Below are 27,939 nucleotides of genomic sequence, written 5' to 3' on the forward strand. Positions count from 1 at the left end.
TACAGTGGAGTACTGAGATGATAAATTATAAAGAAAATTTAGACTCTACAAGTGAAGCCTTGAACAAAAGATCCCTTTTTCTATTTTCCCCCCTGACAGTCAGCATTCCTTATTAAGCACAATCAACCCTGGATTAATTTTTTTCCAAAAAGAGATCTTTTCAAGCTTTTAACTTTCTCAAATATTGGGAGTTCTACTTTGGTTACGCTGTTTTGGTTTCATAAAAATTAACATTTGAGGGCTTTATAATATGATATTCTTTTTCCTTCTAGGTCTTCTCATATGTGTGGTTAATGAGGAAAAACAGAATATACCACACCTATGAATTAGGTAGTCTTCTAAACCAACAGAGCAATTCTCTTGATAGGACAAAGATTGTTGCTTCACCCTTAGAAATCCTTTGGGCCCTCCAAATTTGTTTAGAAAAATTGGAGCCATCTGGAATAGTGGAGGAAAAAGTTCTTAGGGCTGCAAAGCGGGGGCAGGGTTGGTAAAAACATTTCTAATTTCCAGATTGAGGTATACGTTTTATAAGATACAAGTTTAAAAAAATATGAAGAGACATTTTTCTATGCATTACATGGGTTTTTTCACATTAAAGCCTTTGCACCTGAAGCTTTATATATTCCTTCAGTATCTTGTAAAAAGCAATTGGTATATTTTTAAAATTAATAAATGAGATTAATGGACATTTTCAAAAATGACTCAGAACTAATACTATAAGAAAGCACTGTTTTTTATACTTGGAATATGCAATGAACTCATGTATCTTGTATTTATACATTTAGCAGTTTCTTTTTTTCATTTGACATCTAGTACATCCAATTGGATATTACACTTTCCCCCAGGAAATAAAATGGCAGCCTAAGATAACCCATTTTTCCACTTTGCTCTTTCCCATCTCACCTGCATGTTCTCTTTGTAGAGCTTTCGGTCGATCTGTGCCCTGTAACCCCAGACTGCTGGTCCTTTTCTTTTGTTTAGCACTTTGTAATGCACTCCAGACTGATCGCAGATTCGACCACAGAGACCATCCAGTGCATCCACTTCTCTTATGAGATGTCCTTTCCCAATTCCACCAAAGGACGGGTTGCATGACATTTGTCCTGCATCAAATACAACGTTCAATTTTTATATAGAGGTTTATATAAATACACACACACACACAAATGGGTATAAAGGCTGACAGGCAAGAAAAACAGTTCCCATGGGTTGGAAATAGCAATTTCCCAGCAATTTAGTCCTATGACTATGAGTAACAATATATTAACAAGAACACAGCAAAAAAAGTTAACAATTCCATACATCTACAGTTGTGTTGTAGAAACTGTAGGAAGTTATCACCTACCCATCTCCTAGAAAAATGAAATATCAAAAAGGCAGAATGTTTCCCCTAAAAAGAGTAGAAACTCAGAAGCAGAAACTCAGTCCCCCCACCTTTGCTAATGGGCCATTACTCTGGCCTAGGCCAGCCTATTTTACATAACAAAGATCTCCAGGTAGAGCTATAGGAATTGCCCAAAGCCCTTTCATTACATCTTTATCCAGCAAGGCTCAACCTAGCCTGGAACTCAGGACAGTCTACAGAGTTGCCCCTGCATGGCCCCATGGGAGTCTGACAACCAATCAGAATACAAATTCAAATCCCAACAAAGGGTAGAATACAAATTCAAATCCCAACAAAGGGTATAAAACCCAGGCACACTCAGCATATCAGCCCTTCCTTCTTTTCCTTCATCTTGAAGCATGTGATCGTACTTTTCACTTTGGAGCTCCAAGGCATGTGAACCTGTCCACTATTAAACCATCTTTCCAAGCAGTCACCATGTTTCCAGTGTCTTTCTTCCCTATTTGGAACGGAACCCAGAAGGATATTTCTTCCAACAAAACCATGTTGTAATGTTTACAGCAACATTCTACATTATTGGGCAATTGAAAGAATGGCAGAATAGTCTACATTTAAAACGTAATTTTTTTTTTTTTTTAGCAAACACTGTTGGAAAGAAGTTTGAAAGTAAAACACATACTATAGTCAGACAGCAGGCTTATCATGCTTAAATTGTTACCTGGACCATACTTTACACAATTAATCCAATTACTTGGCTATGCCCAAAGCAACAAATCCAACTAGCTATAATGGATGGGATAATATAAGCACCCAAGAGTCCCAAAGGTGCTTTTTCAATGACTTTCTGGTTTTACTCTTGAAGACATTTCGCTTGTCATCCAAGAAGCTTCTTCAGCTCTTCTTCAGCTTTTTGTTGTTATTTTTTTCCAAGAATTAAGATAGCTTCCCTGAAGGTTTGGTTCAAATTGATCGAAATATCCTTTAAATTATGCACAGACAAAAATAATTATAGTATTTGTGATTTTAGCTTCTTCCTGGATGAGAAGCTGAATTTTCTTTTTTCAAAAGAAAAACCAGAAAGTCCAGTTGCTTCTTGAAAAAAGCACCTTTGGGACAACCGTAACCTTGATGACTGAGAATCTCCATAGAGACCCTGGAGTCGGACACGACTGGGCAGGAAAACCTTTCCCTTTTTGGTAGCCCAAAGTGGTTGACTTAACTTATGTTCATACACTTTCAGGCCATGTTCACGCATTCATGCCGCTTAAAGGGGAGGCCGTACCTATGGAGTCTATTTTGTGGGTGATGAGTAAAGTCTGGGCTCCCACCCGGGTAGCCGCAGCAGCGGCCTCCACGCCCGCGTGGCCCCCACCGATGACAATGACGTCATATTTTGAAGTGCCCGACTCCTCGGCCGAGGTCCCGCTGCTCCGCGCACGCTGCAGCCGCGACCCGATGACCGCCGGGACCGCGAGGCGGTGCCAGCCGCGACCGAAAGGCAACATCCGAGAGGATGAGAAGGGTGAATAAATCACCGAGGCGTCGGGTAAACCGTGGCAGAAACGGGGTTAAATTGAGAACCCGGCAATGCCAGCACCATTCCGCTCTCTGGACGCCACCATCTTGCCTCTGACGACAGAGGCATTTGAGAATTCTACGTCTTACGGCTTTGGGGAAGTTTACGCGTGCGCACTGGCAAATGGGGCGTGACGTGGGTCCGAGCGACTGAAAGGTAATGGAAACGAAAGGAAGGCTCTCATTGGTGGAAAGTCAAAGATTCTGAGCAAGCGGGAAAGATGAGATGTTTGAGCTGGGTTTGCCTCTCTCCCTTAGGGATTATAATTTTAGTTTGGGAATCATGCAGGAACTGGACGATTCAAGTGGCATTATTTGCATTCATCATGTTTTACCAGTTTAGGCGCTCCTGGGGTTATTTGGGCTCTATTAGGTTAGAAAAAGAGTTGATCAGGACAATGCAATCTATTTCAAGGCTGGAGGCTCCCTTTGAAAACAACAGACAAATCAGAATCCAATAGGTAGACTTTGATCTGACATTGGAATATGGCTCCGGTATAAACAAGTGGATTTGAGATCCATTCAGGAGGCTATATTAATAATCGGTCACATTGTTTGGGCACTCACTACTTTACAAGAGTCTAACAACTTTCTGCTGTGATGGCACAAAGCCTCAGTACCATAGTAGCAGGGATGGAAGTAAAGCCCCTGTCTATAATAGTTTTGTTATCCCAGTTTTCCTAGTCATTTAGGAAAATCACAAGTCATTTTCCTTGTGAATAAACATGGATGCAAGTGCACTCTGTATTATTTTTAAATAAACATGTAGGAAGGCAATATACATTTTCTCCAAAGAATGAATTTAACAGTGTATTTCCTGTGGTAATTGTGAATTGTGAAATGTCTAGCCCTGATTAGTGTGGTCTTTAAAATGCTACATTGGCAGGTGTCAAAACGTAGCTGACCTTGACAATGCTGGCAACTAAGTAGGGAGATTTGGATGGGAAACTATCTGAATTCAAGGGTATTGGCTACAATGGGAAGGGAGAAAAACAACAGCAAGCACACTTACAAGAGAAGGATGCAAACATCAGATGTCAAGCTTGATTTGAAGGCATCTTGATTCTTAAAAACATTTCCTGTGCAACCATCATCTGCAAACCTGCTGAACTGGACTGTTCTACAAAATGTAAATTTCCAAGAGTTGCTTTTGAATTGCAGCTTCATACAAATGGGTTTAATAAATAAATGCCATAAAATTCAACAACTCCAATTCTGGATCTTCAAGCTCCTATTCACAAGCTCAAATGAAATGCATTCCATTTTAGTGCTGATGTCTTGCAATTTTCCAATTAGAATCTCTAATTGGAGATTAGATTGGATCTCAATTCTCAACTGTTGAGGGGTATGAACTACCAGCTAATAAACCAAATAATAAATTTTAGTCTAGAATCCTTGCATGAATCCACCCTGTGAAATAAAGATTTCAGTGTACTGTTTGAGTTAAATAACATCATATGTACTCAGCCTATCATATGCAACACAGCTAGTAATATGGACACCAAAGTGTTTTCATGAAATATGTATTTGATATAAAATGTATGCTATATGTTTATAAAAAGCCAGTTTTGTCTAGTGATCAAGGCACCAGGCTAGAAAGTAGGAGAACATGAGTTCTAGTCCTGCCTTTGCCATCAAAGTTAGGTAGCTGACTTTAAGCCAGTCACTCTCTCATCATTGTGGGAAAAATACGAGGAGGAAGATGTCCTGGATATGTTTGCCTCCTTGAGTTATTTGTAGAAATAATAAAGGCGGGATACCAAAGGCCAATACTGAAGAGTTGGAAAGTGGCAGAAACTTGAGGTAAAGTTGAGAGCCTGAGAAGCCAACAGTGTCTCCTTCGATGGACACTGCCATCTCTTGTCTTTGATAACAGCTAGCAGGTGCCTGAGGATTGTGTTGGTGAGGCCTGAGAAATTTTGCACATGCACACTTGCAACTGAGCGTGACAGACTTCTCTCACATCTTTTGAGGGAAAGCATCCAGACTGACTTCCACTGGGTTGCTGGCAGTGATCCATGAGGGCTGTGCATCTTGACCCATGCCACAACTCTTTGCTGATCCACAACATTGAAAGAGACATGTATCATCCCTTTTCAAGACCATTTATTCCCTGGCAGGGTTTATAAATGAGGGGAATTATGTTGTAGTGTTCTCTTCCTAAAGGAAACCCTTTTTATAGGAAAACAGAGTTTCAAATTAGTAGCATTTATGCATAAGTCCATAGTTGACAAATATCCAATTAGAAAACAATACTCTAACCCAGGAACTGCCAAAACTGCAGCCCCACTAACATTGGCAGAGTAAGCTGCTGTACATAAACAGGGAGCAGCAGACCCAACTCCCTTTTAGCAGTGGAGATGTTACCTGGTCGGGTAAGGAACAGACTGCAAGCAAGTAACTAACTTCAGAGATCATCTTTGCAGCTCAGCTTTGAGCTATGTATATTGTCATCTACTGGAATCATGCCCAGGCATGACTGTTGTTAAGTAGCAGACTTAATATTTTGAAAATCTGATCCAGAGCTATTCAAGGTCAACAGCAAAAACATGCAAAAACCAAAATGAAACAAAAAAGCAGGACTCAGGCTTACAATATACTGTAATGAGTTCAGAAAAGAATGCTGTGGAAAGGGAAAAGACTTCAAGTGAAATAAACTATTTACTTACCTACTGACATACATACATACATACATACATACATACATACATACATACATACATACATACTTCCTAATCTTACTCAAGGTGACTCTAGGCAGCACAACATAGATAAAAAAAACAAGGATATAAAAATAGCAAATACAGTTATAAAAGACCATAATAAATATCTTAAAAAACTAGAAATCTCATAGTTGAAGGAAATAAAAATTTCCACCTGCCTCAATAATGGAGCCATCTAAATAGAGCTTTGGCTCTAAGGGAACCCGAGTGTCAGGCCAGAAACGACACAGAGAAATCCAACTGAGTTCAACCTTTTATTTTCTACACCTAGTGGCTAGAATCCAGCCAAACTCGAACTGTAATCTTATAACTATAAGATATATCCTAGGAGAGTTTGGTGTGCGACTACCCTGCCTTGAACCTTTTCCCTGCTTCCCCATCCAGCTCGGGACTGTGCAATCTCTTTATCCAGATCTCTTTCTGGGAAAACTCTGCACTGTCCACACTCTCCCACACTGCTCCTTCAGGTGCACATGCCATCAGACTTAGTCCTGTCGCCTAATCTGCTCCTAAGGGCTTTTCAAAAATCAAAAGGGATGGTGCCGACTTAATTTTGGGAAAAATATTCTGTAGGGAAGGCGCCAGAACTGAGAAGGCACGTGTCTGCGACCCACCAAATATAGATCGGTAGTCTTCTTTCAAAAAATAAGCAAGTACAGTGTGGTGGAGCAAGAGCCATACCATTGCTTACTCTGCCAAACACAGGCATCTCTCCAATTCTGTTCACTCACTTCTGCATCACTTTTTCAGAATAAATTGTGCCCATTTCTTCAGAAACCTCCCAGCTTTTTTCAATGACACTATTTTTTCTATGGCATTTTTCTTGTTAGCTCATCCTCTGATTCCACAAAATGCATCAACTGGATTTTGTACTTTATATTTTTCTCCAATATTGAAAAATATTGAAATACTGAAAAATAAACTCTGAGTAGCATTCATTGAGCCAATCAGTTTGCTTTGCTTTTTCTTTGTGAGGTCATGCTTCATACTAGTGCAGATGGGTAGATGAGCTCACAAAAGAGAAGTAAATAAAACTTTTTGGTAGGCTGAATGAAAGCTATTCACTCAGAGCTTTTTTCTGTGTGCACGCTGATTGTTTCACTCCTTGCTTATCGATTACTAGTAACTTAGATCAGGTTTTGCTTTTATTTAACTGCATTTACATAATTTAGTTTTAGTTTACAATATTTATTTACTTATTTGTTTGTTTATCTTATTTACTTAATTTGGTTTACACACAATATTTATTTACTTGTTTGTTTATTTATCATATATATTTGTTTAGTTTAGGATTAATTTAGTTTAGTTTAGAATATAGAATCAAGGATGGAAACATTCCTGTACTATGCAGGGAAACTCCTGTTTGAGGTAAGAGATCCTCTATTTTATTAATTTCTTTACTTGCATGTGCAACTCTAGGATTAGGATTAAAATTCAAAGAAGTAACATGACAGTTAATGTGACATAAATAATCAAGCAAAAATTACTTTAGAATATTTTTTAGAATAACTTTTGAACTTGAATATTTTAAAAATATCTACATCTTCTTTCAGACTCTTTCTTGGTGAATTGTATTAATCTTCAGTTGAAACATATCCACAGGACAACCTTTAAGAAGGGGAAACATGACTCTGCGACTTTGCAAGGGGTGCACAAAAGGCACACAGTAATGAGGCTGGTTAGAGCCCTCAAATTCCTTTTCCTAATTAATTTGTAACATCACTTGTCTCTTTTAAAATGTATATATGGTGCTCATGTTTTTAATACTTCATTTGTACAGCACCCAAAGTCCCTCTCTGAGGGAGATGGGCAGTTCTTAAATATGATCAATAAACACAAATAGTGTGTAAAGCAATACCCAAAGGGCTGCCTAGATACATGGAAAATGTGAACTTATTAGACCTGAATATTCTGACATTGGAAAAAAACATCTTACTTGGAAATGTCTATATACTCAGATGTTACCTTAACTGCTCTTAGGTTCTTGGTTGGACTTGAACTGTTAAGTTTTCATCAAGCCCAGAGTTTGAATTGAAGATTAAATCTTAAATAATAATAATCTCTCAATTTAATGTCACTACACTCAACAATGGAACCTGAACAGTTCATGTAGCAATGTCTTCTATGATAATTTTTGCAGAAAATACTCTATTGTGCACTGCTAGCTGCAGAGGCAGAGCACGTAAACATGCACATTTTCCACTAATGTATATCCATGTAGCTTTTGTTGACCTGTGCTATGATTATTTACAAACAGCATTATTTCCAGAAATTTATATATAGTCAGTATTCAAATAAAATTTTAATATAATTCCTTCCAGATCACAGTTTTGAAATATCATAATTTCTTACTAGTAGAAGAATTATATGGTTTGTATACAATATTAATATTGTTTAAAAAAATCTATTTATAGCTAGGAGATTAAATTGTTATCCCTTACAGATTTTTACAAATACAGGGAAGGCAGCAAAATCATTATTCCCAGCAGCTTAATTTCTAATCAGCCTGTTTAATGTTGCTGCTAAAAATCTAAAATCAACATACTTCAATATTCACAAATATTGACATTTTACTTACAGGTGAAACTCAAAAAATTAGAATATCGTGCAAAAGTTCATTTATTTCAGGAATGCAACTTAAAAGGTGAACCTAATATATGAAATAGACTCATTACATGCAAAGCAAGATAGTTCAAGCCGTGATTTGACATAATTGAGATGATTATGGCTTACAGCTCATGAAAACCCCAAATCCACAATCTCAAAAAATTAGAATATTGTGAAAAAGTTCAATATTCTAGGCTCAAAGTGTCCCATTCTAATCAGCTAATTAAGCCATAACACCTGCAAAGAGTTCCTGAACCTTTAAATGGTCTCTCAGTCTGGTTCAGTAGGAATCACAATCATGGGAAAGACTGCTGACCTGACAGTTGTGCAGAAAACCATCATTGACACTCTCCATAAGGAGGGAAAGCCTCAAAAGGTAATTGCAAAAGAAGTTGGATGTTCCCAAAGTGCTGTATCAAAGCACATTAATAGAAAGTTATGTGGAAGGGAAAAGTGTGGAAGAAAAAGGTGCACAAGCAGCAGGGATGACCACAGCCTAGAGAGGATTGTCAGGAAAAGGCCATTCAAAAGTGTTGGGGACTTTCACAAGGAGTGGACTGAGGCTGGAGTCAGTGCATCAAGAGCCACCACACACAGACAGATCCTGGACATGGGCTTCAAATGTCGTATTCCTCTTGTCAAGCCGCTCCTGAACAACAAACAACATCAGAAGCATCTTACCTGGGCTAAGGAAAAACAGAACTGGTCTGTTGCTCAGTGGTCCGAAATCCTCTTTTCTGATGAGAGCAACTTTTGCATCTCATTTGGAAACCAAGGACCCAGAGTCTGGGGGAAGAATGGAGAGGCACACACTGCAAGATGCTTCAAGTCCAGTGTGAAGTTTCCACAGTCTGTGTTGATTTGGGGAGCCATGTCATCTGCTGTGCTTCACTAAGTCCAGGGTCAACGCAGCCGTCTACCAGCAGATTTTGGAGCACTTCATGCTGCCTTCCGCAGACAAGCTTTATGGGGATGCTGACTTCATTTTCCAGCAGGATTTGGCACCTGCCCACACTGCCAAAAGCACCAAACCCTGGTTCAATGACCATGGGACTACTGTGCTTGATTGGCCAGCAAACTTGCCTGACCTGAACCCCATAGAGAATCTATGGGGCATTGCCAAGAGAAAGATGAGAGACATGAGACCGCACAATGCAAAGGAGCTGAAGGCCACTATTGAAGCATCCTGGTCTTCCATAACACCTCAGCAGTGCCACAGGCTGATAGCTTCCATGCCACGCCGCATTGAGGCAGTAATTGCTGCAAAAGGGGCCCAAACCAAGTACTGAGTACATATGCATGCTTCTACTTTTCAGAGGTCCGATATTGTTCTTTGTACAATCCTTGTTTTATTGATTGCATGTAATATTCTAATTTTCTGAGATTGTGGATTTGGAGTTTTCATGAGCTGTAAGCCATAATCATCTCAATTATGACAAATCACGGCTTGAACTATCTTGCTTTGCATGTAATGAGTCTATCTCATATATTAGTTTCACCTTTTAAGTTGTGTTACTGAAATAAATGAACTTTTGCACGATATGCTAATTTTTCGAGTTTCACCTGTATGAGAAGGCATGTACAAATTCCATTGAAAACTAGTACATGAAGATGTTTGGCTTCGTGGTCCAAGCCTTTTTGCAAGAACTACTGCAAAGTGCTTTAGAAGAAATGGTCAGAATGCAGCCAAATCGCATTGAACCTGGATATGACCCCAGCCGAAATAAAGTTCTCTCCACCGTTATCTGACTCTGACAAAGTTCTATGAAGAAGTCTCATAAGTTGGGTATGTGTTGCTTAGAGAAGGATTAAGGAAAGACAGGACAGCTTTCTGGGTCTTATAGCTTTTCCTTTAATAGTACGAGTCTTGAGACAGTATCACACTACCATTTACTGAATAAATTTACCTCCTCCAGTGGGTTTGTCCTCAGGTGTTCAAAATGTCTTCTTTTTCCAGCTCTGTCTCCAGAAATATCAAATGAGGCAAAGGAAAGAGAGGGATGAAATCATGGCAAGACATCAGGTGGAGCTGGTGAGAAAAAATGCCAGGATAACAGCTGTAAGTAATTCATTTCCCTTCCAATCCCGTGTTAAGCTCCTCTTTTTGTTTACTTATTTCTATTCCATGATTGATATATGATTCTTATAATTTCTGTATCTTAGCTGGAAGAGGAAAATCAAAGACTTGCCAGCAATGTGGCAAGGATTGTGGAGCAAAACAATGAAATGAAGATCATGCTCCAGAAAATGGAAGAAAGTGAGTATTATTTTAACTTTATACATTTTAATTATTTTCATTTTAAAAACAAAAGTGATTGAATTCATGTTAAGTTTAGTTTTACGAATAAGTAGTACACATATTCTGGTTTGGTTTTTTTTTTTCCCCAGTTCTTTCTGAGGTCTCCAATGATGCCACGGAGAGGCAGGGGCAGCACCAACTGGATGAAATGGAGGCAGAAGCAGAAGACATGTTCTTCCAGGTATATCTATTCAAAAACTTTTAACCAAAATAGACAAATATGAAATGCCATGGACCAATGTGAAATAATCATATTGAGAGGCTGTTGTTTCATGTGAAATTTGCATAGGAATCATGCAAATAATAATAATAATAATAATAATAATAATAATAATAATTAGAAATTAAAAAAATATTTTTGCTGTTCTTTTTCAGCTTTATTTAAACTAAGATTTCAAATTCTGGGAAAAAAAATCTATATTCAAGAAGCCAAAAACATTCAATCAAGAAGCCAAAAGGGGACAAGAAGACCTCCCCACCAGCCATCAACACTCAGATGAGCATAGATTAACATCAGGATTAACATCACACCAACAATTAAGAAGTAAATAATACTCTAATCAAGGAACTGCCAAACAAGCTAACAGTAAACAGCTTAACTAAACAAGATCGCACAGACTGACTACAAACAATGGCATGACAAAATAGCAACGTGGGTGCACTGCAAGATCTGAAAGAAATACTATTTGCGTCCAAGCAAGAACTGGTTGGACCATAAAATAAAGACATAAAAATGAAGAAGCTTTAACTGCCTTCAGAAGTTGTAGGTGCTTCATCACTGGAGGATTTTAAGAAATTAAACAGCTACTTGTCTGAAATGGTATAGGGTCTCCTGCTTGAGCAGGGGGCTGGACTAGAAGACCTCCAAGGTCCCTTCCTGCTCTATTCTAATTGATTGAAGTGTTCTGGAATTTTAGAATTCAAACAGACAGGCACCTGCCACATAACAAGCCAATTGTCGATAAGAAAGACAACAAAGTCTAGAAAATGGGCAGGGCAATACTGGGACAAAGTAGAACAGAAGAGAAAGACTGGAGAAGATAACAAAATACAAAGACCTGCACATAGAAATAAAACAACTGTGAAAACAGGGCAAAGGTAGTAAAATGGACATGGTAGAGTCCATCTGGGTATGCAAGCGAAATTAACTACATCGTATCAACTGATAAAACCATATTTTGCAATTGTACTATTATCAATTGCTTTAAGATTGGAAGTGACCATAGAATGGTCTGAGCTAAAGTGAAGACAGAATGTCAGGAAGACCATATTAAAATGATAAAGATGTCACGAAAAATAAAAATAAAGAATGATAAATAGTTAGAGAAAAGCAGATATTTTGAGATTAATTTATCAAAATACTTCACCCTCTTGCAAGATTTGGGAGAGATGAACATTACAGACCAAAATGAACAAATAGCTAAAAGCATCCTTGAAGCTCATATATCTATAGCACTGCCAGAAAAACATTTTGTACAGTAAAAAATCTGAAAAAACTATTGATTTAATGAAAAAATGACGGACAATGAAGACTACTGGAGATGCACTAAAAACTTGGAGTATGTTGAACTTTGCAACACCATAAGAAAATGTATCCAAGAAGAAACATGTCAGTTTAATATGAAGCTTGTGAAAAAGACAATTGAAGAAAACAAAGGGATTAATCGAGCAAAAGGTAAGCTTACAAGAAAGGTTTTTTATGCGTCTCTCCGGTTTGTCGAAGCTTCGCGAGCGGCAGGGATTTAGCGGCTTGCGCGATCCCTGCCGCTGCTAGCGTTTTTGGGGCTCCGACCCAGACGGGTGCGGGAGCTAGGGCTGCCCTGCAGGGGCAGCTGAAGGTAGGGGGATCCGGAGAAGGGTTTGGGGTGTTGCAGACTCCCTCCCTGGCCGGCAGAACTCCCTTTTCCCAGGACGGTGCAGCGGCGGTCTGTAATGGCCGCCACAAAGAAGCTGGCAGCCGGGTAAGAATGCGCAGGAGGAAGTGGAGAAAGTGATTGAGAGGAGAAAGTTTTTCTTGGCTCCTAGGACTCTAAGACATATTTAATAAAATTCCTGAAAAGTATGACTTTCTGAATAATACCTGCCAGAAGAGGAAAAAGCGGCTGTTTGAAGGTGCTGAAAGGATAGCTTTCCCTCTTTTCCCTCGGAATAAATAACTGGATATTAAGAAACCTATTTCTTTTAGGTGAAAATTGGTTTTAAGCGATGAGTGGGAAGAGAGAGGATTAAAAAGAAAACATTTGTATGCTAAGACTTTGTTGGAGCAGATGCCTTAAGGATTTGAAGACTAGAATATATTGCAATAAGATTTTAAACAGATTTGGACTTTCTTTCTCTTGGATTGATATTACCCCAGAAGGAGAAAGTGAGAACTCTGCCTTGGTTTGGACTGACTGATAACTTTGGGACTGTTTTATTTTTTTTATTTACTTTTGAATATTCTGGTTGTTGTAAGAAGAAAGAAGGGGAAAAGAAAAGAAAAGATTTATAATGGCTCTTTCTGTTGAGGAACTAAGAAAAGAATATGAACAAGCAAAAAATTGGTAAAGATGGTGTGGAAGAAGCTTTCCTTTTCTTAGAAATGGCGCTTATTAATTATCAACAAACATTACAACAGATGAAGACAGCAGAGGAACAAGAAAGAAAGGAAGGAGCCATTTTTAATGAATCTCAGAATTTGATCCAGAAAGAAGGAAGAGAGAAAGAAAAGAAAAGAAGAGAAAAGAAGAAAACTAAAGGACTTAAGGACTTAAGATCTAAAAACATTTAAGAAAGGGAAAAATAAGGTGCAAAACCAATATGATGATAGTAAACAAAAGGGAAAAGGAATACGACAGAGAAGGGAAGCTGGTAAGGCAGAGGCTAGAAGAAGGGGGTAGAAAGGTTTGTTGGGAGAAGAAAGAAAGGGAAAAGGTGGAGAAAAGCTACAATGTTTTGAAATTAAATGAAAAAAAAGAAATTTTTATGGATAATGGATAAAGTATAATTTTTTTTTTTTAAAAAAAAGATTTTGCAAGGTACATAAGATGAGATGGTAGTATTGTAATGATTTAAGAGTTGATAAGAGATTAAAATGTTAAAATGTTTAAAAATGATTGGCTTTAAAACTTAATAATAGGGGAGGTTTAGAATATTGTTTTAATTAAAGAGTTTAATAAGACTATGGTATTGATGTTATTATAAAATTTTTATTATAGTATCTTTTTTAATATTTGGATTTATTGTCTAATTATGTACTTAATTATGTTGGATGTATTAGTTAGATAGAATGTACCAAGCAAAATCGGATTGGGTATTAGATATTATTTTAAAGATTAATTTGATTAACTTAGGGGAGATAGAAAGGCATCATACTCTGATTAATGATTTCAGGAGAAACTTATTTTCTTTTTTTTTTTATAAGGAATGAGACAAAGGGATGATAAAAATGGACAAAAGATATAAATATAATGATTCAAACTAAGATGATTAATTAAGATAGAAGTAAGAAGTGTGAAATATGTGGGAAGTTAATATAGAAGGCTTAGAATGGTAAATAAAATAAGTAATGATATGTAAGATGAGCATGAATATAATTGAAGTCCATGAAGAGAGAGACACCTGGGTCCAAGTTACTTTCCAAAAGATTTTTTTATGTTTTGTGTGTTGTGTGTATATGTCTTTTGGGGGGAGAATTAGTTAAAACTTGTAGAAATATAGAATGAGAATAATGGTAACTAAGTCAGAAAGAAACAGATGAAATAATAATAATGATATTGAATAAGAGTAAAGAGAAGTAAAGAGAAATTGAATAAGAGGTTTTGGTATGTTGTATGGAAATGGTTTAAAACAGAATTATAATTTATCTGACTTGTTAAATTGACAATGAAAAAAGGTTTAAACATGTAATGAATAATGATAATTTGTGTGTTTTAAAAATTAATAAAACTTGTTTAAAAAAAAAAAGAAAGGTTTTTTGCATTAAAATATGAAGATGGTTCTGTGTGTAGAACAAGACAATAAATGTTAGAAATAATTGGAAAATTCTATTCAGAGCTCTGCAAAGATTAAGATCAGTCAAAAGTAACAGCACCCATGAAAGAGGAAATGCCAGATATCCTAGTACAGGAAGAATTAAGTGTCATAAAATCAATAAAAATGGCAAAGCTTCAGGAAATGACCGTGTTATGGTTGAAATGCTGAAAGCTGGTGGTCACGGTTTACACAAGATGTTGAAAAACTATATTTGAGATGCCTCAGAGAAGAAAAAATACCTGATGCATGGAAAAATCCTGAAGTGATTCTTATACACAAGAAAGGGGCTCAAGATGATTTAAAGAACTATCTCTCAATAAGCCTTCTTTCAGTCATCTACAAGGTTTTCACCTAGATAATAGCAAAAAAAATACTGAGAACATAAAATGATACACAGTCAAAGGAACAGGCAGGGTTCAGAAGTGATTACAGCACATCTGTTCCAGAGGTGGTATTCAGCAGGTTCTGACCAGTTCTGGATAACTGGTAGTGGAAATTTTGAATAGTTCAGAGAACCAGCAAATACCCCCTCTGACTGGAGATTTTACAGTATCCTTCCCCTGCCACGCCCACCAAGCCACACCCACAGAACTGGTAGTAAAATAATTTGAATCCCACCACTGATCTGTACATCTTCTTTCACGCTCTTTCTTAGTGAATTGTGTTAATATCTCCAGTTTAAACATATCCACAGGACAACCTTTAAGAAAGATGGGGAAACATGATGCTGCGACTTTGCAAGGGGTGCACAGAAAAGCACACAGTCATGAGGCTGGTTAGTACCCTCAAATCCCTTTTCCTAATTAATTTGTAATATCACTTGCCTTGTTTAAATTGTATATATGGTGCCCATGTTTTTAATACTTCATTTGTACAGCACCTAGAGTCTCTCTGAGGGAGATGGGCAGTTCTTAAATATGATCAATAAACAGTGTGTGGAGCAAAGGGCTGCCTAAATACATTAAAATTTTAGAACTTATTAGCCCTGTATATTCTGACATGGGAAAAAACCACTTTACTTGAAACTGTATATATACTCTAACATTACCTTAACAGCTCTTAGGTTCTTGGTTAGGACTTGAACTGTCAAGTTTTTACCAGTCCCAGAGTTTGAATTGAAGATTAAATCTTAAATCATCATCATCATCATCACCTCTCAATTTGATGTCACTACACTCAACAGTGGAACCAGAACAGTTCAATGTTTTCCGCCCAGGGGAAAGATGGATAGAAACTGGCTGATTTAATAGTATTTTTATACTGCTGACTCCATATAAACTTTTAACAATTTACAAAAACAGCTGCATAAAATCCATACAATTAGTAGGCCAGAGGTCCAGAGTTATCTTAGACCAGGAGTGTCAAACTTGTGTTGTCAAGGTGGTGTCACATGACATATCGGGACTTTTTCCCCCTTCACTAAACCTAGTAGGGGCAGGGCCAGTACTGATGCATCTGGTTCGACACCAGTCTTAGAGTAGAGATGGGAGGAGCCTAACCTGTTGTCATCATCACTATTTCGGTGGCACCATCAATTGTTCATACAAGGTTTATGTTGGAAAAAGAGTGCTATTAAAACATCACTTTAACAACAGAGGAGCTAAAGGCAAAAGTCAGGGAATGTCATGAGGATTGTTGCTTAACAATGGTTAGTGAGGGCTTTCATGCTATGGTTAGAGCAACAAGAGGATGAACTAGTTCTCTGTGTTTGCGCTGAGTGTACCTTTCCTTAATCATTAAGGAATGGAAGCTTAAATTTGTTTGTTTTTATTTTAGTTGCATTTACACAGCCTCCATATTTCCAGTGTCTTTTCCCCCACTTTATTTATTTTATTTGTCAATCACTTACAAAATAACTGGTATAAGTATAAACATGAGTAAGAATACAGAAAATAAGTACGATTAAAAGGGGACAATAGGACAGGGACGGGATGGTACACTTATGCACGCCCCTTACAGACACTTGGAACTGGACCCAGAAGGATATTTCTTCCAACATACCTATACCTATACAAGATAATATCTTGTAAGCGATTGACAAAAATCAAATCAAATAAATAAATAAAATCGCATTAAAACATTATGTAAATGTAAAACATTTATAGAGATTCTCAGTCATCCGGGTCGTGGTTGTCCCGAAGATGTTTTTTTTTCCAAATCAAAGTCCAGTTGCAGCTTTATTTTTATTTATTTTTTATCCTTCCCGCCCTCCCGCATTCAGCAATCTCGCGTTGCTTGGCGCGCTAGGCCAATACACACTCAGAAGGAGAGGTAGGCTTTTGCTTCAGATTCCCGCGCTTGGGGCACAATGGGGCGAATGGGGCTCAGCCAATGGCAAGCCGCAAAGAGGGCTTCCACTCGCTTTGCGATTGGGCGATCCGGTGTTCTGGCGCCAAGTTCGAAACTCATATAAAGCGGCGACCGCGCTCGGCTCTCGCTTTTCTCCTGTTTCCTTGCTTCACGCTCTCTTTCTCTCTCGCCAGCTGAACGATGCTGTCCACTCGCAACCCTCTCTCCCTTCGGAATGAGCAGCAGCGCCAGTTGTCGCCTAAGAAGAAGGTGCCCTTGAACGACAAGGAGAACACGGTGAGATTACAAAGGGGACCGGAATGATTAATCTTTCCCGGAGGGTGAGCTTTTTTAGGGCAGGGAAGCCCTTTGTATTGTGGAAGGAGGGAGAATCCGGAGGTCGAGCGATGGGGAAAAAAGAGCCTCTCGTTTTTTCTTGGAAAAACTTCTCCCAGCCAGCTCTGGCGGGAGACGGTGCAGATTACATTTCCAGCACAAACTGAGCCATACACGAGGGTATGTGTGGGGTGGGGGAGGCGGAGAAGAAGGCGGCTTTCCTGAGGGTGGCTCCCCGGAGACGCCCTTCGTTTAAGACAGCCGCGGCATTTTGTTCGCTTTGCTTCCAATGATTTGGGGGAGCTTTTTCTCGGGATAAACATTCATTCAACCGGGGATTCCTAATTCCTGCACACCGGGTCGGTCGTTCAGACGAAGCCTTTTAAATGTACCGAACGACAACTCCCGCCGTCCTTTGCTTTTTGGCGGGTCTTAACTGGAATGATGGGAACTGAAATGCCTCCCCCCCTTCCCCCCAAATGCGAAGGACCGCTGACCTCCAGCGAGCCCTCCCGAAGGCTGGGCCCTTCCTTTCTCAGCCGGGGAAAGAGGCCTAGAAGTCCGCGCGGAGAAAAAAACAAAAAGCGGGAGGGAAGCCCGTCCGGGCCCACTTTCTGGCTTTCCCGCCTTGGAAATCCTCCCTGACCTCGTTTTTTCCCCCGTCTTTTTTTTTTTTTTTCCGCCTTCGTAGCCTCCCTCGTTCAACGCCACCCGGGTCCTGGCGACCAAGACGGCGCGGAAGATATTTCAGGAGCCGGGCGCCGAAGTGGTGAGTCTTCCAATTATTTGTGGGAGCGTTTTCTCAGGATAAACATTCACCAGGGTTTCAAAATTCCTGCGCCGGGTCCTTCATGCGATGCCCTTTTAATACAATACAGCGAGCGGTTCGTCTCCCGGACTTTTTTTGGGGGGGGATCGGAGGGACCGGGAGGCGCTGTGGGGATGAAAGGTAGTCTTTTGGGTGGAAAGGGTGGAAACCCTATATAACCTCGGTTCCCGCCGCATAGGAACCGGTGAGGGCGGGACTCGGTTGTCTTCTCTGCAGCTTTGGCGCCAAATGCCCCATGACGCAAAGAGACAGGCATTGGCCTTTCCTGTTGAGGGAAACAGAGTGGATCCTAGGGCCTTTCAGCGGGCCCTAGCTTATTGTTTTTATTTTTAAGGGATTAAAGTTTATTTTCTTAGGTTTAGCAACTCATTTAGAATGCTTTGAATCAGCTGAGCAAACAATAGTTTAAAGGAGCCATAATCATTGCCATTGCAGCTTTTCTTGGGGCCTCATGTCTTGTCCTAATTTCTGACCAAACTTGTCTTATTTATTTAATTATTATTTAATTATTATTTATTAATATTACACCAATAGCCTTTATTGTCTTTGTACATCATGTATACAATGAAATTGGCTTAGCCAATATAGATTTAATGTACACACACACACACACACATTTTTAAAACCTTTAAAGGAATTCTCTTGAATTTGTCAGCTTTTTTTCTTTGTAGTTCATATTATTCTCTGTCCTTCATCATTCCTGTGCTTTGATCCTTTTGTATTCTACCTTCCTCTGTGGACCATTCAATTCCTATCTATACAAAACCCAACTGTCTCTTATGATTCTTTTTTTAGGATGTAGAATCTAAGAATTGGGGCTTTTGTTCTCTTTAAAAAATTTTTTTTGCCATGGTTCTATTACTGAATTTATTTTTAATCTATATTCTATAACTATTGACCATATTTTTCTCATAGGAATGCTTCTAACATAGTAATATATTGCATTTGTTCTTTTCAGGAGGCGCCTAAAGGAACGAAGCCTCTTCCATCAAACAATGTGCAAGATGAGCCTCTCTTAAGGGACAATCCTCAGCGTTTTGTCATTTTTCCTATTCAATACCATGACATCTGGCAAATGTACAAGAAAGCAGAGGCATCATTCTGGACAGCTGAAGAGGTGAAGGCCTTTTATTCTCTTTTTTCCTTTGAGGCTCTTGAGTGGAGATAGGAGCAATGCTAACAAGATAGGTGTAAAGTAACTGTCAAGAGAGCCAGTCTGATCAGATTGCTGGATTAGAACTACAAAAGATAGGTGTAGTCCTGAACCCAATAATGGAAGCTCACTAGTTTTAATGATTTACTATCTCCCCAATCAATCTTGGATTTATGTCAGAGGAGATAAAATGGAAGGAAGAGTGTTACTTAAATTATCATCCTATCTTTTGAAAAGAAAAATGTTTTTAAAAGTAATTGCTTGTATTGTGACTATTTTTACTGGTTATTTGGTGTATTTAGGTGGATCTTTCTAAAGATCTTCAGCACTGGGAGTCCTTAAAACCCGAAGAGAAGTATTTCATTTCACATGTCTTAGCATTCTTTGCTGCAAGTGATGGTATTGTCAATGAAAACTTGGTAAGCATGTTCAAATTTTATATCCAATATACCAGAATAATTACCCCAATTTTTCTTATATATGTTTCTTTATTTTAGTTGCCAATAATGTCTAGCATGTAGTTTTTCTAGCTGATTAAAAACAAATGCTAAACAAAATAAAATCCTTATTTATGAATGAATCTTTTCCTAAACAAGCACCACAGTTGAAACATGAAACTAGAGGAAAAGCTATGCAAACTCATAAACCTGCATACATTAAAATGGAATTCCAGGCCATGTAAAGTGATATATGGGATAACACATCACAAACAGTATAATGAATAATGGCAACATCACGTCTATAATGTTGTAATGTACGTTTTATATCATGGTGACAACCACAAACCAAACCAAATTATGCAGTTTGTTAAAATGCTTTCAATCATGTCTGTAAAAAGTACCAGGGCAGAAAGAGAGATATGCTTTCCTTATCTGATGCAGGAAACGCAAATGCTGGTTTGTATACTTCATGAAAGATAGCGTATGAAGAGATCAAGTCAGATTGTTATCCGCACCTTTGGATACTTAATACAGTTGACTTACCTCTCCAGCTGCAGCCTTGATACAAAGTTGAATGTGATTATGCCAGCTCTTTCTAAAATCAACAATGATCTTCCCTTTGTTTGGACTATTCAAACTGGGTTTTATTGCCACCAACATCAAGCCCAAACCAAATTATGCAGCCCTTTGTGTCACACATGCTGGCTATTCAGGTGCCTCTTGTAACTCTACATGCCATGAGCAGCCAGAAGCTTTCTCACCTGCCTGATGCTTGGGAATCAACTGCCTGGTTTCTCACTACTAACTTCCGAATATATGATTGCTGCCTGTTATCACCTTTGGATTTTAATCAGTTGTAACTACTCCAGGCATTGCCATCAATAAGTGAATGTGAATATGCTTTGGCCTCTTTGCTAAAACAACCTAATGATCTATTGTTTCGTTGAGATACCTTTACCAAACATGGTTTTTCCATTAAAATCGAATTCATCCTGGAAGCCTTCCTCCCCCTTGCACATAGTCTCCCAGCCCTCGGTGCTCACAGTCAGGCTTGCTATTCAGGCGCCTCTTGTAGTCTCATTCCCTTTGCCTCAGGAAGGAAGGCAAAAAGGAAGCACCTGCCTGCTGATTTGGGATTTGCAACTTCCTGCCAGCTTCCTCACTACTAACTTCCGGTTATAGAACGCTGCCTTACTTAACCGATACCTCAGGGCGTTTGGTTAACGGAGGCTGGGCGGGGGACTCGAGGGCTTGCATCCAGGAAAAGGGAGCTGGGCAGCGTTCTTGGTCTTGTTGGGGCTCTTTTGGCAACAACCTAATTTTTTTTCAGTGGGGAATATCAGCCTGCTTTACTCAGTTTTAAAAATTGGGATTAGAATTGCTGCCACTACAACACAGTCAAAAAAGCATGATGCCATGTGACTACTGCTTAGCATTGGCAATTCTGGAACTCCGGGTTCCTGTTACTAAGGGAGTCTCCATTGTTAAATGAGAACATTTGACACTTGTGGCCTCCTGCTGGCTCCCCCAATTGACATTGCTTGTCAGAAGCTGGGCAAAAAAAGTTGCAAAGGACAACTTCCAGTACCTGGAACTTTGAGAACCAGTCCTAAGTCCCACTTGTTCAATGCTGTTTGAATAAGTTTGGATGGTTGCTGATCCTTAAAGGATGGCTGGGTATAGTATAGATTATGTATAAGTTGATCGTTAGATGATAAAATCATTGGATAGTATCTGTAAATAAGCTAACATAGGCACAATGCTACATAAGTATCTCTGGATGTGTGCTTTTCAGAAGGACTGATTTTGTAGAAAATTAAGCTTAAGCTGAATATGAACTGCATAGGGTACATGTATATACACGTCCCTGTCCTATTGTTTCTCTTATTCTTTTATTTTTCTTATATGTACCCATTTCATGTATTCACAACTATGTATACACTTATACTTATTATCTTGTAAACAATTGGCAAATCAAATAAATAAATAAAATAAATGTAGAGAAAAGTTGGAAGAAGGTAGTTTGAATATAACCTTTTCCTTTGGAGGAACAAAAGCGCTAGTAAATTTAAATCTATCTGGGTACGACTTTTGTGTGCTCTGCTTGAACTAAAGTGGAATTGTTTTGATGCCTGCATGGACTAGAATGCTATAGTGTCCCATGCAGAAGTCGTTGGGGAGAATTTATCATTGCCAATGGCTTTGGGCAGAGAGGAAAGGGCAAGGTTGATTGTGGCCCTTTTAGTGGAGCCCTATCATTCTAATCTTATGGCTTCATTTCCTCTTAAAGAGAAGGCTATGGCTAGTAAAATCTGAGAATTGGATTGATAGGCTATGTGTGCTGGGATGATAGCAGTGGGGAAGTGAAGAAATGATTGCATTTGTTCTATCTATCTAACCCTCGCCATGCAGAATTTCCAGCATGGGGTATTTTATTCTGAGTTTGAAACAAACATTATTCTTATGTACTTACCTATTTTAGCAGATTAGGTTTTATCAAGAAATACTAGGCATATGTTGCATAGGCTAGACTGGGAAATTGCAAAATAATCTGGAAGAAAGCAATGACAAATTGCCTTCATAATGCCAAAAAATAATAATACGTGAATCAGCCTGATTCAAAAACATCTTTTCCTTTTGTTTTTTCAAGGTGCAAATTTGAGTTCAGTTCATCTAGTAATCTGACTATTTAGATGTAGTAAAATGAGTATTTAAAATGGAAGGGATGAAACTATGGCCTATTGATATCTTAGCCTATTAAGCAAGTAAACATGAATATGTGTTTGAGTATTTGTTTAATTTTTCAAAAACTAAATGGAATAATATTCTAATGGGGAGATTTTGAATAATTCGATTTCTCCTTGGAATCAAAGCACTGCATGTTTTATTGGTTATATGGAGCCTTTGGGAAACCATATTTCAAATTGTAAACTAATTTTTACTTGCTAAAACTGATGCTCTGAGATTGAGTATTTTTTACCAAGAACTTGGCATATTTTTGGAAGATACAGTTGTATTACATATGCAGAAAACTAGTCAGAAATAATCTGATCAAATGAGATACATGCATTGTAACATATTGTAAATATCTATCCTCTAGGTGGAGCGATTCAGCCAAGAAATACAAGTCACAGAAGCACGCTGTTTCTATGGCTTCCAGATTGCCATGGAGAACATTCATTCAGAAATGTATAGTTTACTTATTGATACTTACATTAAGGATTCTAAAGAACGGTTAGTACTGTTTCCAGATACATACTTGAGCGTGCTGCATTAAATATTTATTGAAAATGCACAAACACTACAAATATGAAAACCATAGCTATATTTCTTAACGTTTTAATAGAAATTCTACAGATAAGGGGTTTTTTGGTCTAACAATACAGGAAAGGATATGTATTCTGTTTTGTAAAACAGAAACAATAGAATCCTACAGTGCCTAAGAACTATGCAGAGATCTGAAGGGGTGAGGAAGTACTTTGGAGTCTGCAAAATATTTCAGACAAAGGGGTAGTAAGCTGTTAACATGCGTCATCCTCAATTTCACAGTTATCATAACAGTACATCTTACTTGTTTTTTTCCCTTGTGACTTGTAGTGGCATACTTGAGTTCCTGCTTTTGGGCACTTTCCTCAGCCATATTTGGTATGTTCCTACATTTGGAGCTGGGAGATAGAATGAGGCATTAATCTCTTGAAGCACCAGTTACTTGCTATATCCAAAGGTGCTGGATTGAAATTGCATTTCTCCATTCTTGCACAAAGCAATGCCACTGATACCATAATAAGTGCTGTCACAAATCTCAGTTTAATCAACCAGTGAGATGGTAGGGAGATTGTCATTTGTTTTTGTTCTGCCCCATTATCTGAAAGATCCTATATGTAAGCTGAAAAGCTGTTTAAATTTGTTTATATAGTTTTAGGGTGTTTTCCTAAACTCCTCAATACTAATCTCTACTATGATGGAGCCGTCCCAGACTGGCATAGAAGAGAAGTCTGACTTTTGGACTCCTCCCTAGTTAGTGTGGAATCTCTTGCAGTTGCAGAGCAGTTATGAGAAGGGAGAGGTTGCAGCTCTCAAAAAACATTATGCAAAACAGGATAAACTACCACCTTTAGAATGGCCAATGAGACCGATTGCAGGGAATTTACTTTCAAAAGGATTGGCAAACCAAGGAAAAGAATCAGAGCAATTTTTATTTTCCCCCCCTTTTTCTGACATGCGTTAGACAGAGACAATGATGTATTCAGATAGGGTTGCTGTAGAAATGTCACATTAGCAATTATTTAGCAGGGATTATATATAAGCATAACTTCAGAAGCATATCAATTGGTACTATCTTGTTCTTTTAGGGAATTTCTGTTCAATGCTATTGAAACCCTACCATGTGTGAAAAAGAAAGCTGATTGGGCCATGCGATGGATTGGGGACAAAGAAGCCACTTATGGTGTGTATTTACTATATTGACTTTCCAGATGCTTTTCATTTATGGCATTTGAGCTAGTCTTCACGTCCATTGTGCTTTTTCTCTCAACAGGTGAACGTGTAGTAGCATTTGCTGCAGTTGAAGGAATCTTCTTTTCTGGCTCTTTTGCGTCAATATTTTGGCTGAAGAAACGAGGTCTAATGCCTGGGCTTACTTTTTCTAATGAGCTGATTAGTAGAGATGAGGTACGGCTTATTGATCAAGGAAACTAAAAATGGTTGATTCAGAGTTCTGTAAAATTGAAAATACCGTATTTGCCGGCGTATAAGACGACTGGGCGTATAAGACGACCCCCAACATTTCCACTCAAAATATAGAGTTTGTTATATACTCGCCGTATAAGACTACCCCTCTTCCACACACCTTCCACTTTTGCACTTTTTTTTTTTTTGACGCACTTTTCTGCTTTGGACAATTTTGAAATGAGCTAATCCAATTTTGAACCAAGAATATGCAAATAGCTATGGAGTTTAGAAATGAGTTTTAAAAATATTTTTCATTGCTTACCATTAAGCGTAAAATATGTTGTAAATAAAATGAGAACACAGGAAACGTTCTCTTCTCAATACAGCTGATCTCTCTCTCTCTCTCTCTCTCTCTCTCTCTCTCTCTCTCTCTCTCTCTCTCTCTCACACACACACACACACACACACACACACACACCAAAAACCCGGACACTGAAAAGGCTGCCAAGGAACAGTATATTCAATGCCTTCTCTTTAATCAAGAAACAAGGAATTCCTTAGAATCTTTTTTTCCCCCAAGTGGCCCTCTTTAAAAAAAAAATATGGAGGTAACACTTTCATTCAAAAAGTCTTCCAGTATCTGGAGTCGCTCAGACATATTGAAGTGAGGCAGGAGAGTAAGTGAAATTTGAAATGATCCAGCTACCGTTTCTTCCCTCCCACCCGAAGGCCATTATCTCCACGTCAAAACGAACGAGGGGAGGCAAAGAAGCCAAACACGCTAAAAAGGATCTCTTTATTTTCCTACACAAGGTCACACCTACTTTTCTGCATTCAAAGGACAACCTCTCCTCACCACCACCACCACACACACACACACACCCCAATACCCGCAAACAATGTTCTGGGCATTAATCACCATTGCTACATTAACCTGGTAAATTTATACCCTGCCTCCCCCAGTGTTGCTTTGACGGCAGGATTTCACACAGCGGGCGCTCGCCGCTCTCTTCTCCGCTCTCCACTGTTCGCACATGTTGGAAGCACCGTAAAACCTGATAACCCACCCGGGGCTCCCCATCCTTAACCTACAGCCGCCCGCATGCAAAACCTGCGTGCAAAAAAAAAAAGAAAAGAAAAGAAAGTACGCGCACGTGAGGATCTTCGAATCCTCTCCTCCCCACACCGCTAAGGAAGGAAGAGGGGAAAGGTTGCACAGCGCGTGGCGAGTGACACCCGCCACACACACACACACACACACACACACACACCGCTCCCCCAGCCTCCCTCCCGGCTGCAACTCAAGCTCGAAGTGGGAGTCGGAGTCCTCCCGGCGTATAAGACGACCCCCCACTTGGAGGCATGTTTTTCAGGGCAAAAAGTCGTCTTATACGCCGGCAAATACGGTAGCTGTAGTGTCAAAGCTTAATAATGGTAATTATGTTTGCTTTATTGGTGGTAACAGTAGTGAAGAACATTGCCCTGATTGTATGGAATTTTTGTAGAAGTCTTAACTAGTGTGCTACTTTGTTTTTTGATGACACAAATATGCGGCTTCTTCCAATTGTTCTTTGAAATATCTTCCAATTATTCTTTACAGGGATTGCATTGTGATTTTGCTTGTCTAATGTTCAAACATTTGGTGCACAAACCAACTGAGGAAAAAGTGAGGGAGATCATCACAAATGCTGTCACAATAGAGCAGGTAATTGGCAGTTCTTTCTGGTAATGGTAAAACGTTGCATCAAAGTGAAAGAAACTTAAAACTTAGCAGGGCATTTAATTGTCTCTACAATGCAATGTTCGTGTGTTAAGATACTTTGTTTACTTAAATGCAGGAATTTTTGACAGAAGCATTGCCTGTAAACCTAATTGGCATGAACTGCATTTTAATGAAGCAGTATATTGAATTCGTAGCAGACAGACTGATCCTGGAATTAGGTTTTAACAAGGTAAGTCTTGTGCCCTGTTTCTTAAGAACTGCCATTCAATCTGTTTATATTTAAGCCTGCTTTTTTTTGCCATTAAGTAATTGTCGTCTGGTTAAGCAGAGAACTGTTGCAATGATATCCCTTATTTATCTCCATTTATAGTAAACTCAAATGAACTCTGCAAATGCATTTTAATGCTCTTGCAACTTTGCACTGAGCCATTTTGCTTTAACTATTTCCAGACTATATCCTACTTTTAAAGATATTGGACTTGTACCTTTCCAATCTTTGCATTCAAAGTGTTAACAATGGTGGGCTTAGGGTGACATGGTGTACTTCCTTAATAGCTCTTGCTTCATCATGCTAAAAGTAGAAACCACATTATGTTCTCTTTCCAGAGTAATTAAGGGACAAATTACGAACCTAGGCTTAGTGAATATTAAAAGTGGAATAGGAACAATGTTGTGGTGGATTGGGAAACACGATAGTGAACATAGGCATTTGGGGAAAAATCATTTTTATTTATCTTTTAGAGAATTCTAGTACGGATAATTATATGCAGAAGGTAACAACTGTGAAAGACATTGCCAAGATAGAACTCTAAACAGAAAGGGATGTTGCTTTAGTAATAACCATATGCCTGAATTAACAATTTCAGATATTCAAGGCTGAGAATCCATTTGACTTTATGGAGAATATCTCTCTGGAAGGCAAGACTAATTTCTTTGAAAAGCGTGTAGGAGAATATCAAAGGATGGGTGTGATGTCATGTCCTGCAGATAACACATTCACTTTGGATGCAGATTTCTAAAGGAAGTAAGACTTTTTAGCTGGTTTGAAGTGACTGGCTAGTGGTTTTGGCCCATTATCTTCAAAATCCTGTTGTGCTGGTAATATATGGTGGTACTTGTAATCTGTATAGCAAATTAAACAGAAAAATGCCAAAAAATTTACAAAATACGTTTTGTAACAAGCTATTCACATTTTTGGAAATATAATTGTAAAGTGGTATGTTCTGTTAACTTAAAGCAAGATTTGTCGCCTTTCTATTCCTGATATAAATTGCAGCAATGCTGATGAACATGTAACTGTAATGCGCCCCATACAGGTTTTAAATGTTTACTATTTTAATAGTTTGTACATAGACATAGCACTTTAAAGGTCTAGCCTATTGTTTCTCAAAAGGGCTGGTATTGGGAGTTTGGAATAAACTCTTTTAAGTATGCATTATCTTAATTTCTTTTATTGCATGTAAATTAAATCAATGTACTGAAATGGAAATTTACTTGATATGAATTTACTATTTTGGCACAGTACTTTGTATAGAAATAAAACTTCATTAAATTCCATTTTTCAAGCTGCCTGATCCTGTGCTTGTATTTTATCATCTTTAGAATTTTTCCTTTTTAGCTTGTACCCAAACTTATTAATTTAGGATATAGCCCAAAACCATATTTGAATTCGGTGAGCTGAATGTATCATAGTGCTTATTTGATAAAGGAACAGGAACTGTACCTGGGGCCCCCTGCTGTTTTCTTCTGTTTACATTGATCAGGCATACATATTGCTATATTAGCAGGTAGACAAAAGCCTGCCAGTTTGCAATAGCTTATGGAATATTTTATATGATACGGTCTGTATCTGTTAACCTGTATAATTTCTCCAGCATCAAGTAGGTGCTGATGAAACATACTTTTCAGAATAGAAGAAAATTGATTTGGAAG

General features: G+C 38.5%; 2 protein-coding genes and 1 long non-coding RNA gene across 3 annotated transcripts in view; 2 read left to right on the forward strand and 1 right to left on the reverse strand.

Moving 5' to 3' along the window:
* Nucleotides 1-2,995, reverse strand: part of MTO1 (mitochondrial tRNA translation optimization 1) — a 20,523-nt gene extending 17,528 nt beyond the window's left edge. Inside the window, exons 1-2 of the mRNA XM_026674325.2 lie at nt 2,631-2,995; nt 907-1,106 (exon numbers count right to left, since the gene is read on the reverse strand). Coding sequence (XP_026530110.1) covers nt 907-1,106; nt 2,631-2,853 — 423 coding nt within the window. The 5' untranslated portion in view covers nt 2,854-2,995. The remainder of the gene's footprint in view (nt 1-906; nt 1,107-2,630) is intronic.
* Nucleotides 2,737-10,733, forward strand: LOC148133001 (uncharacterized). Its single transcript, XR_015745803.1, has 4 exons — nt 2,737-3,080; nt 10,211-10,312; nt 10,417-10,510; nt 10,642-10,733. It is a non-coding gene; the product is annotated as an uncharacterized LOC148133001 (long non-coding RNA).
* A 6,078-nt stretch (nt 10,734-16,811) lies between these two features.
* Nucleotides 16,812-27,563, forward strand: RRM2 (ribonucleotide reductase regulatory subunit M2). Its single transcript, XM_026674285.2, has 10 exons — nt 16,812-17,152; nt 17,883-17,960; nt 18,979-19,137; nt 19,476-19,592; nt 22,714-22,847; nt 23,966-24,060; nt 24,151-24,284; nt 25,885-25,989; nt 26,123-26,236; nt 26,874-27,563. The coding sequence occupies exons 1-10, from the start codon at nt 17,057-17,059 to the stop codon at nt 27,024-27,026; spliced, it is 1,185 nt and encodes a 394-aa protein (XP_026530070.2). The 5' UTR covers nt 16,812-17,056; the 3' UTR covers nt 27,027-27,563.
* The last annotated feature ends 376 nt before the right edge of the window (nt 27,564-27,939 follow it).

The sequence above is a fragment of the Notechis scutatus genome, chromosome 1 (assembly GCF_049901735.1).
Source record: "Notechis scutatus isolate UNSWTSFEM ecotype Mainland chromosome 1, rNotScu1.2, whole genome shotgun sequence".
NCBI classification, from domain to species: Eukaryota; Metazoa; Chordata; class Lepidosauria; order Squamata; family Elapidae; genus Notechis; species Notechis scutatus.

What these genes read in the sequence shown, in the direction of transcription:
- RRM2 (XM_026674285.2), top strand. Translation starts at nt 17,057, where the DNA reads ATGCTGTCCACTCGCAACCCTCTCTCCCTTCGGAATGAGCAGCAGCGC. An exon ending in GTATTGTCAATGAAAACTTG is followed by an intron (nt 19,593 to 22,713) that starts GTAAGCATGTTC and finishes TCTATCCTCTAG; the next exon opens with GTGGAGCGATTCAGCCAAGA. An exon ending in GGACAAAGAAGCCACTTATG is followed by an intron (nt 24,061 to 24,150) that starts GTGTGTATTTAC and finishes TTCTCTCAACAG; the next exon opens with GTGAACGTGTAGTAGCATTT.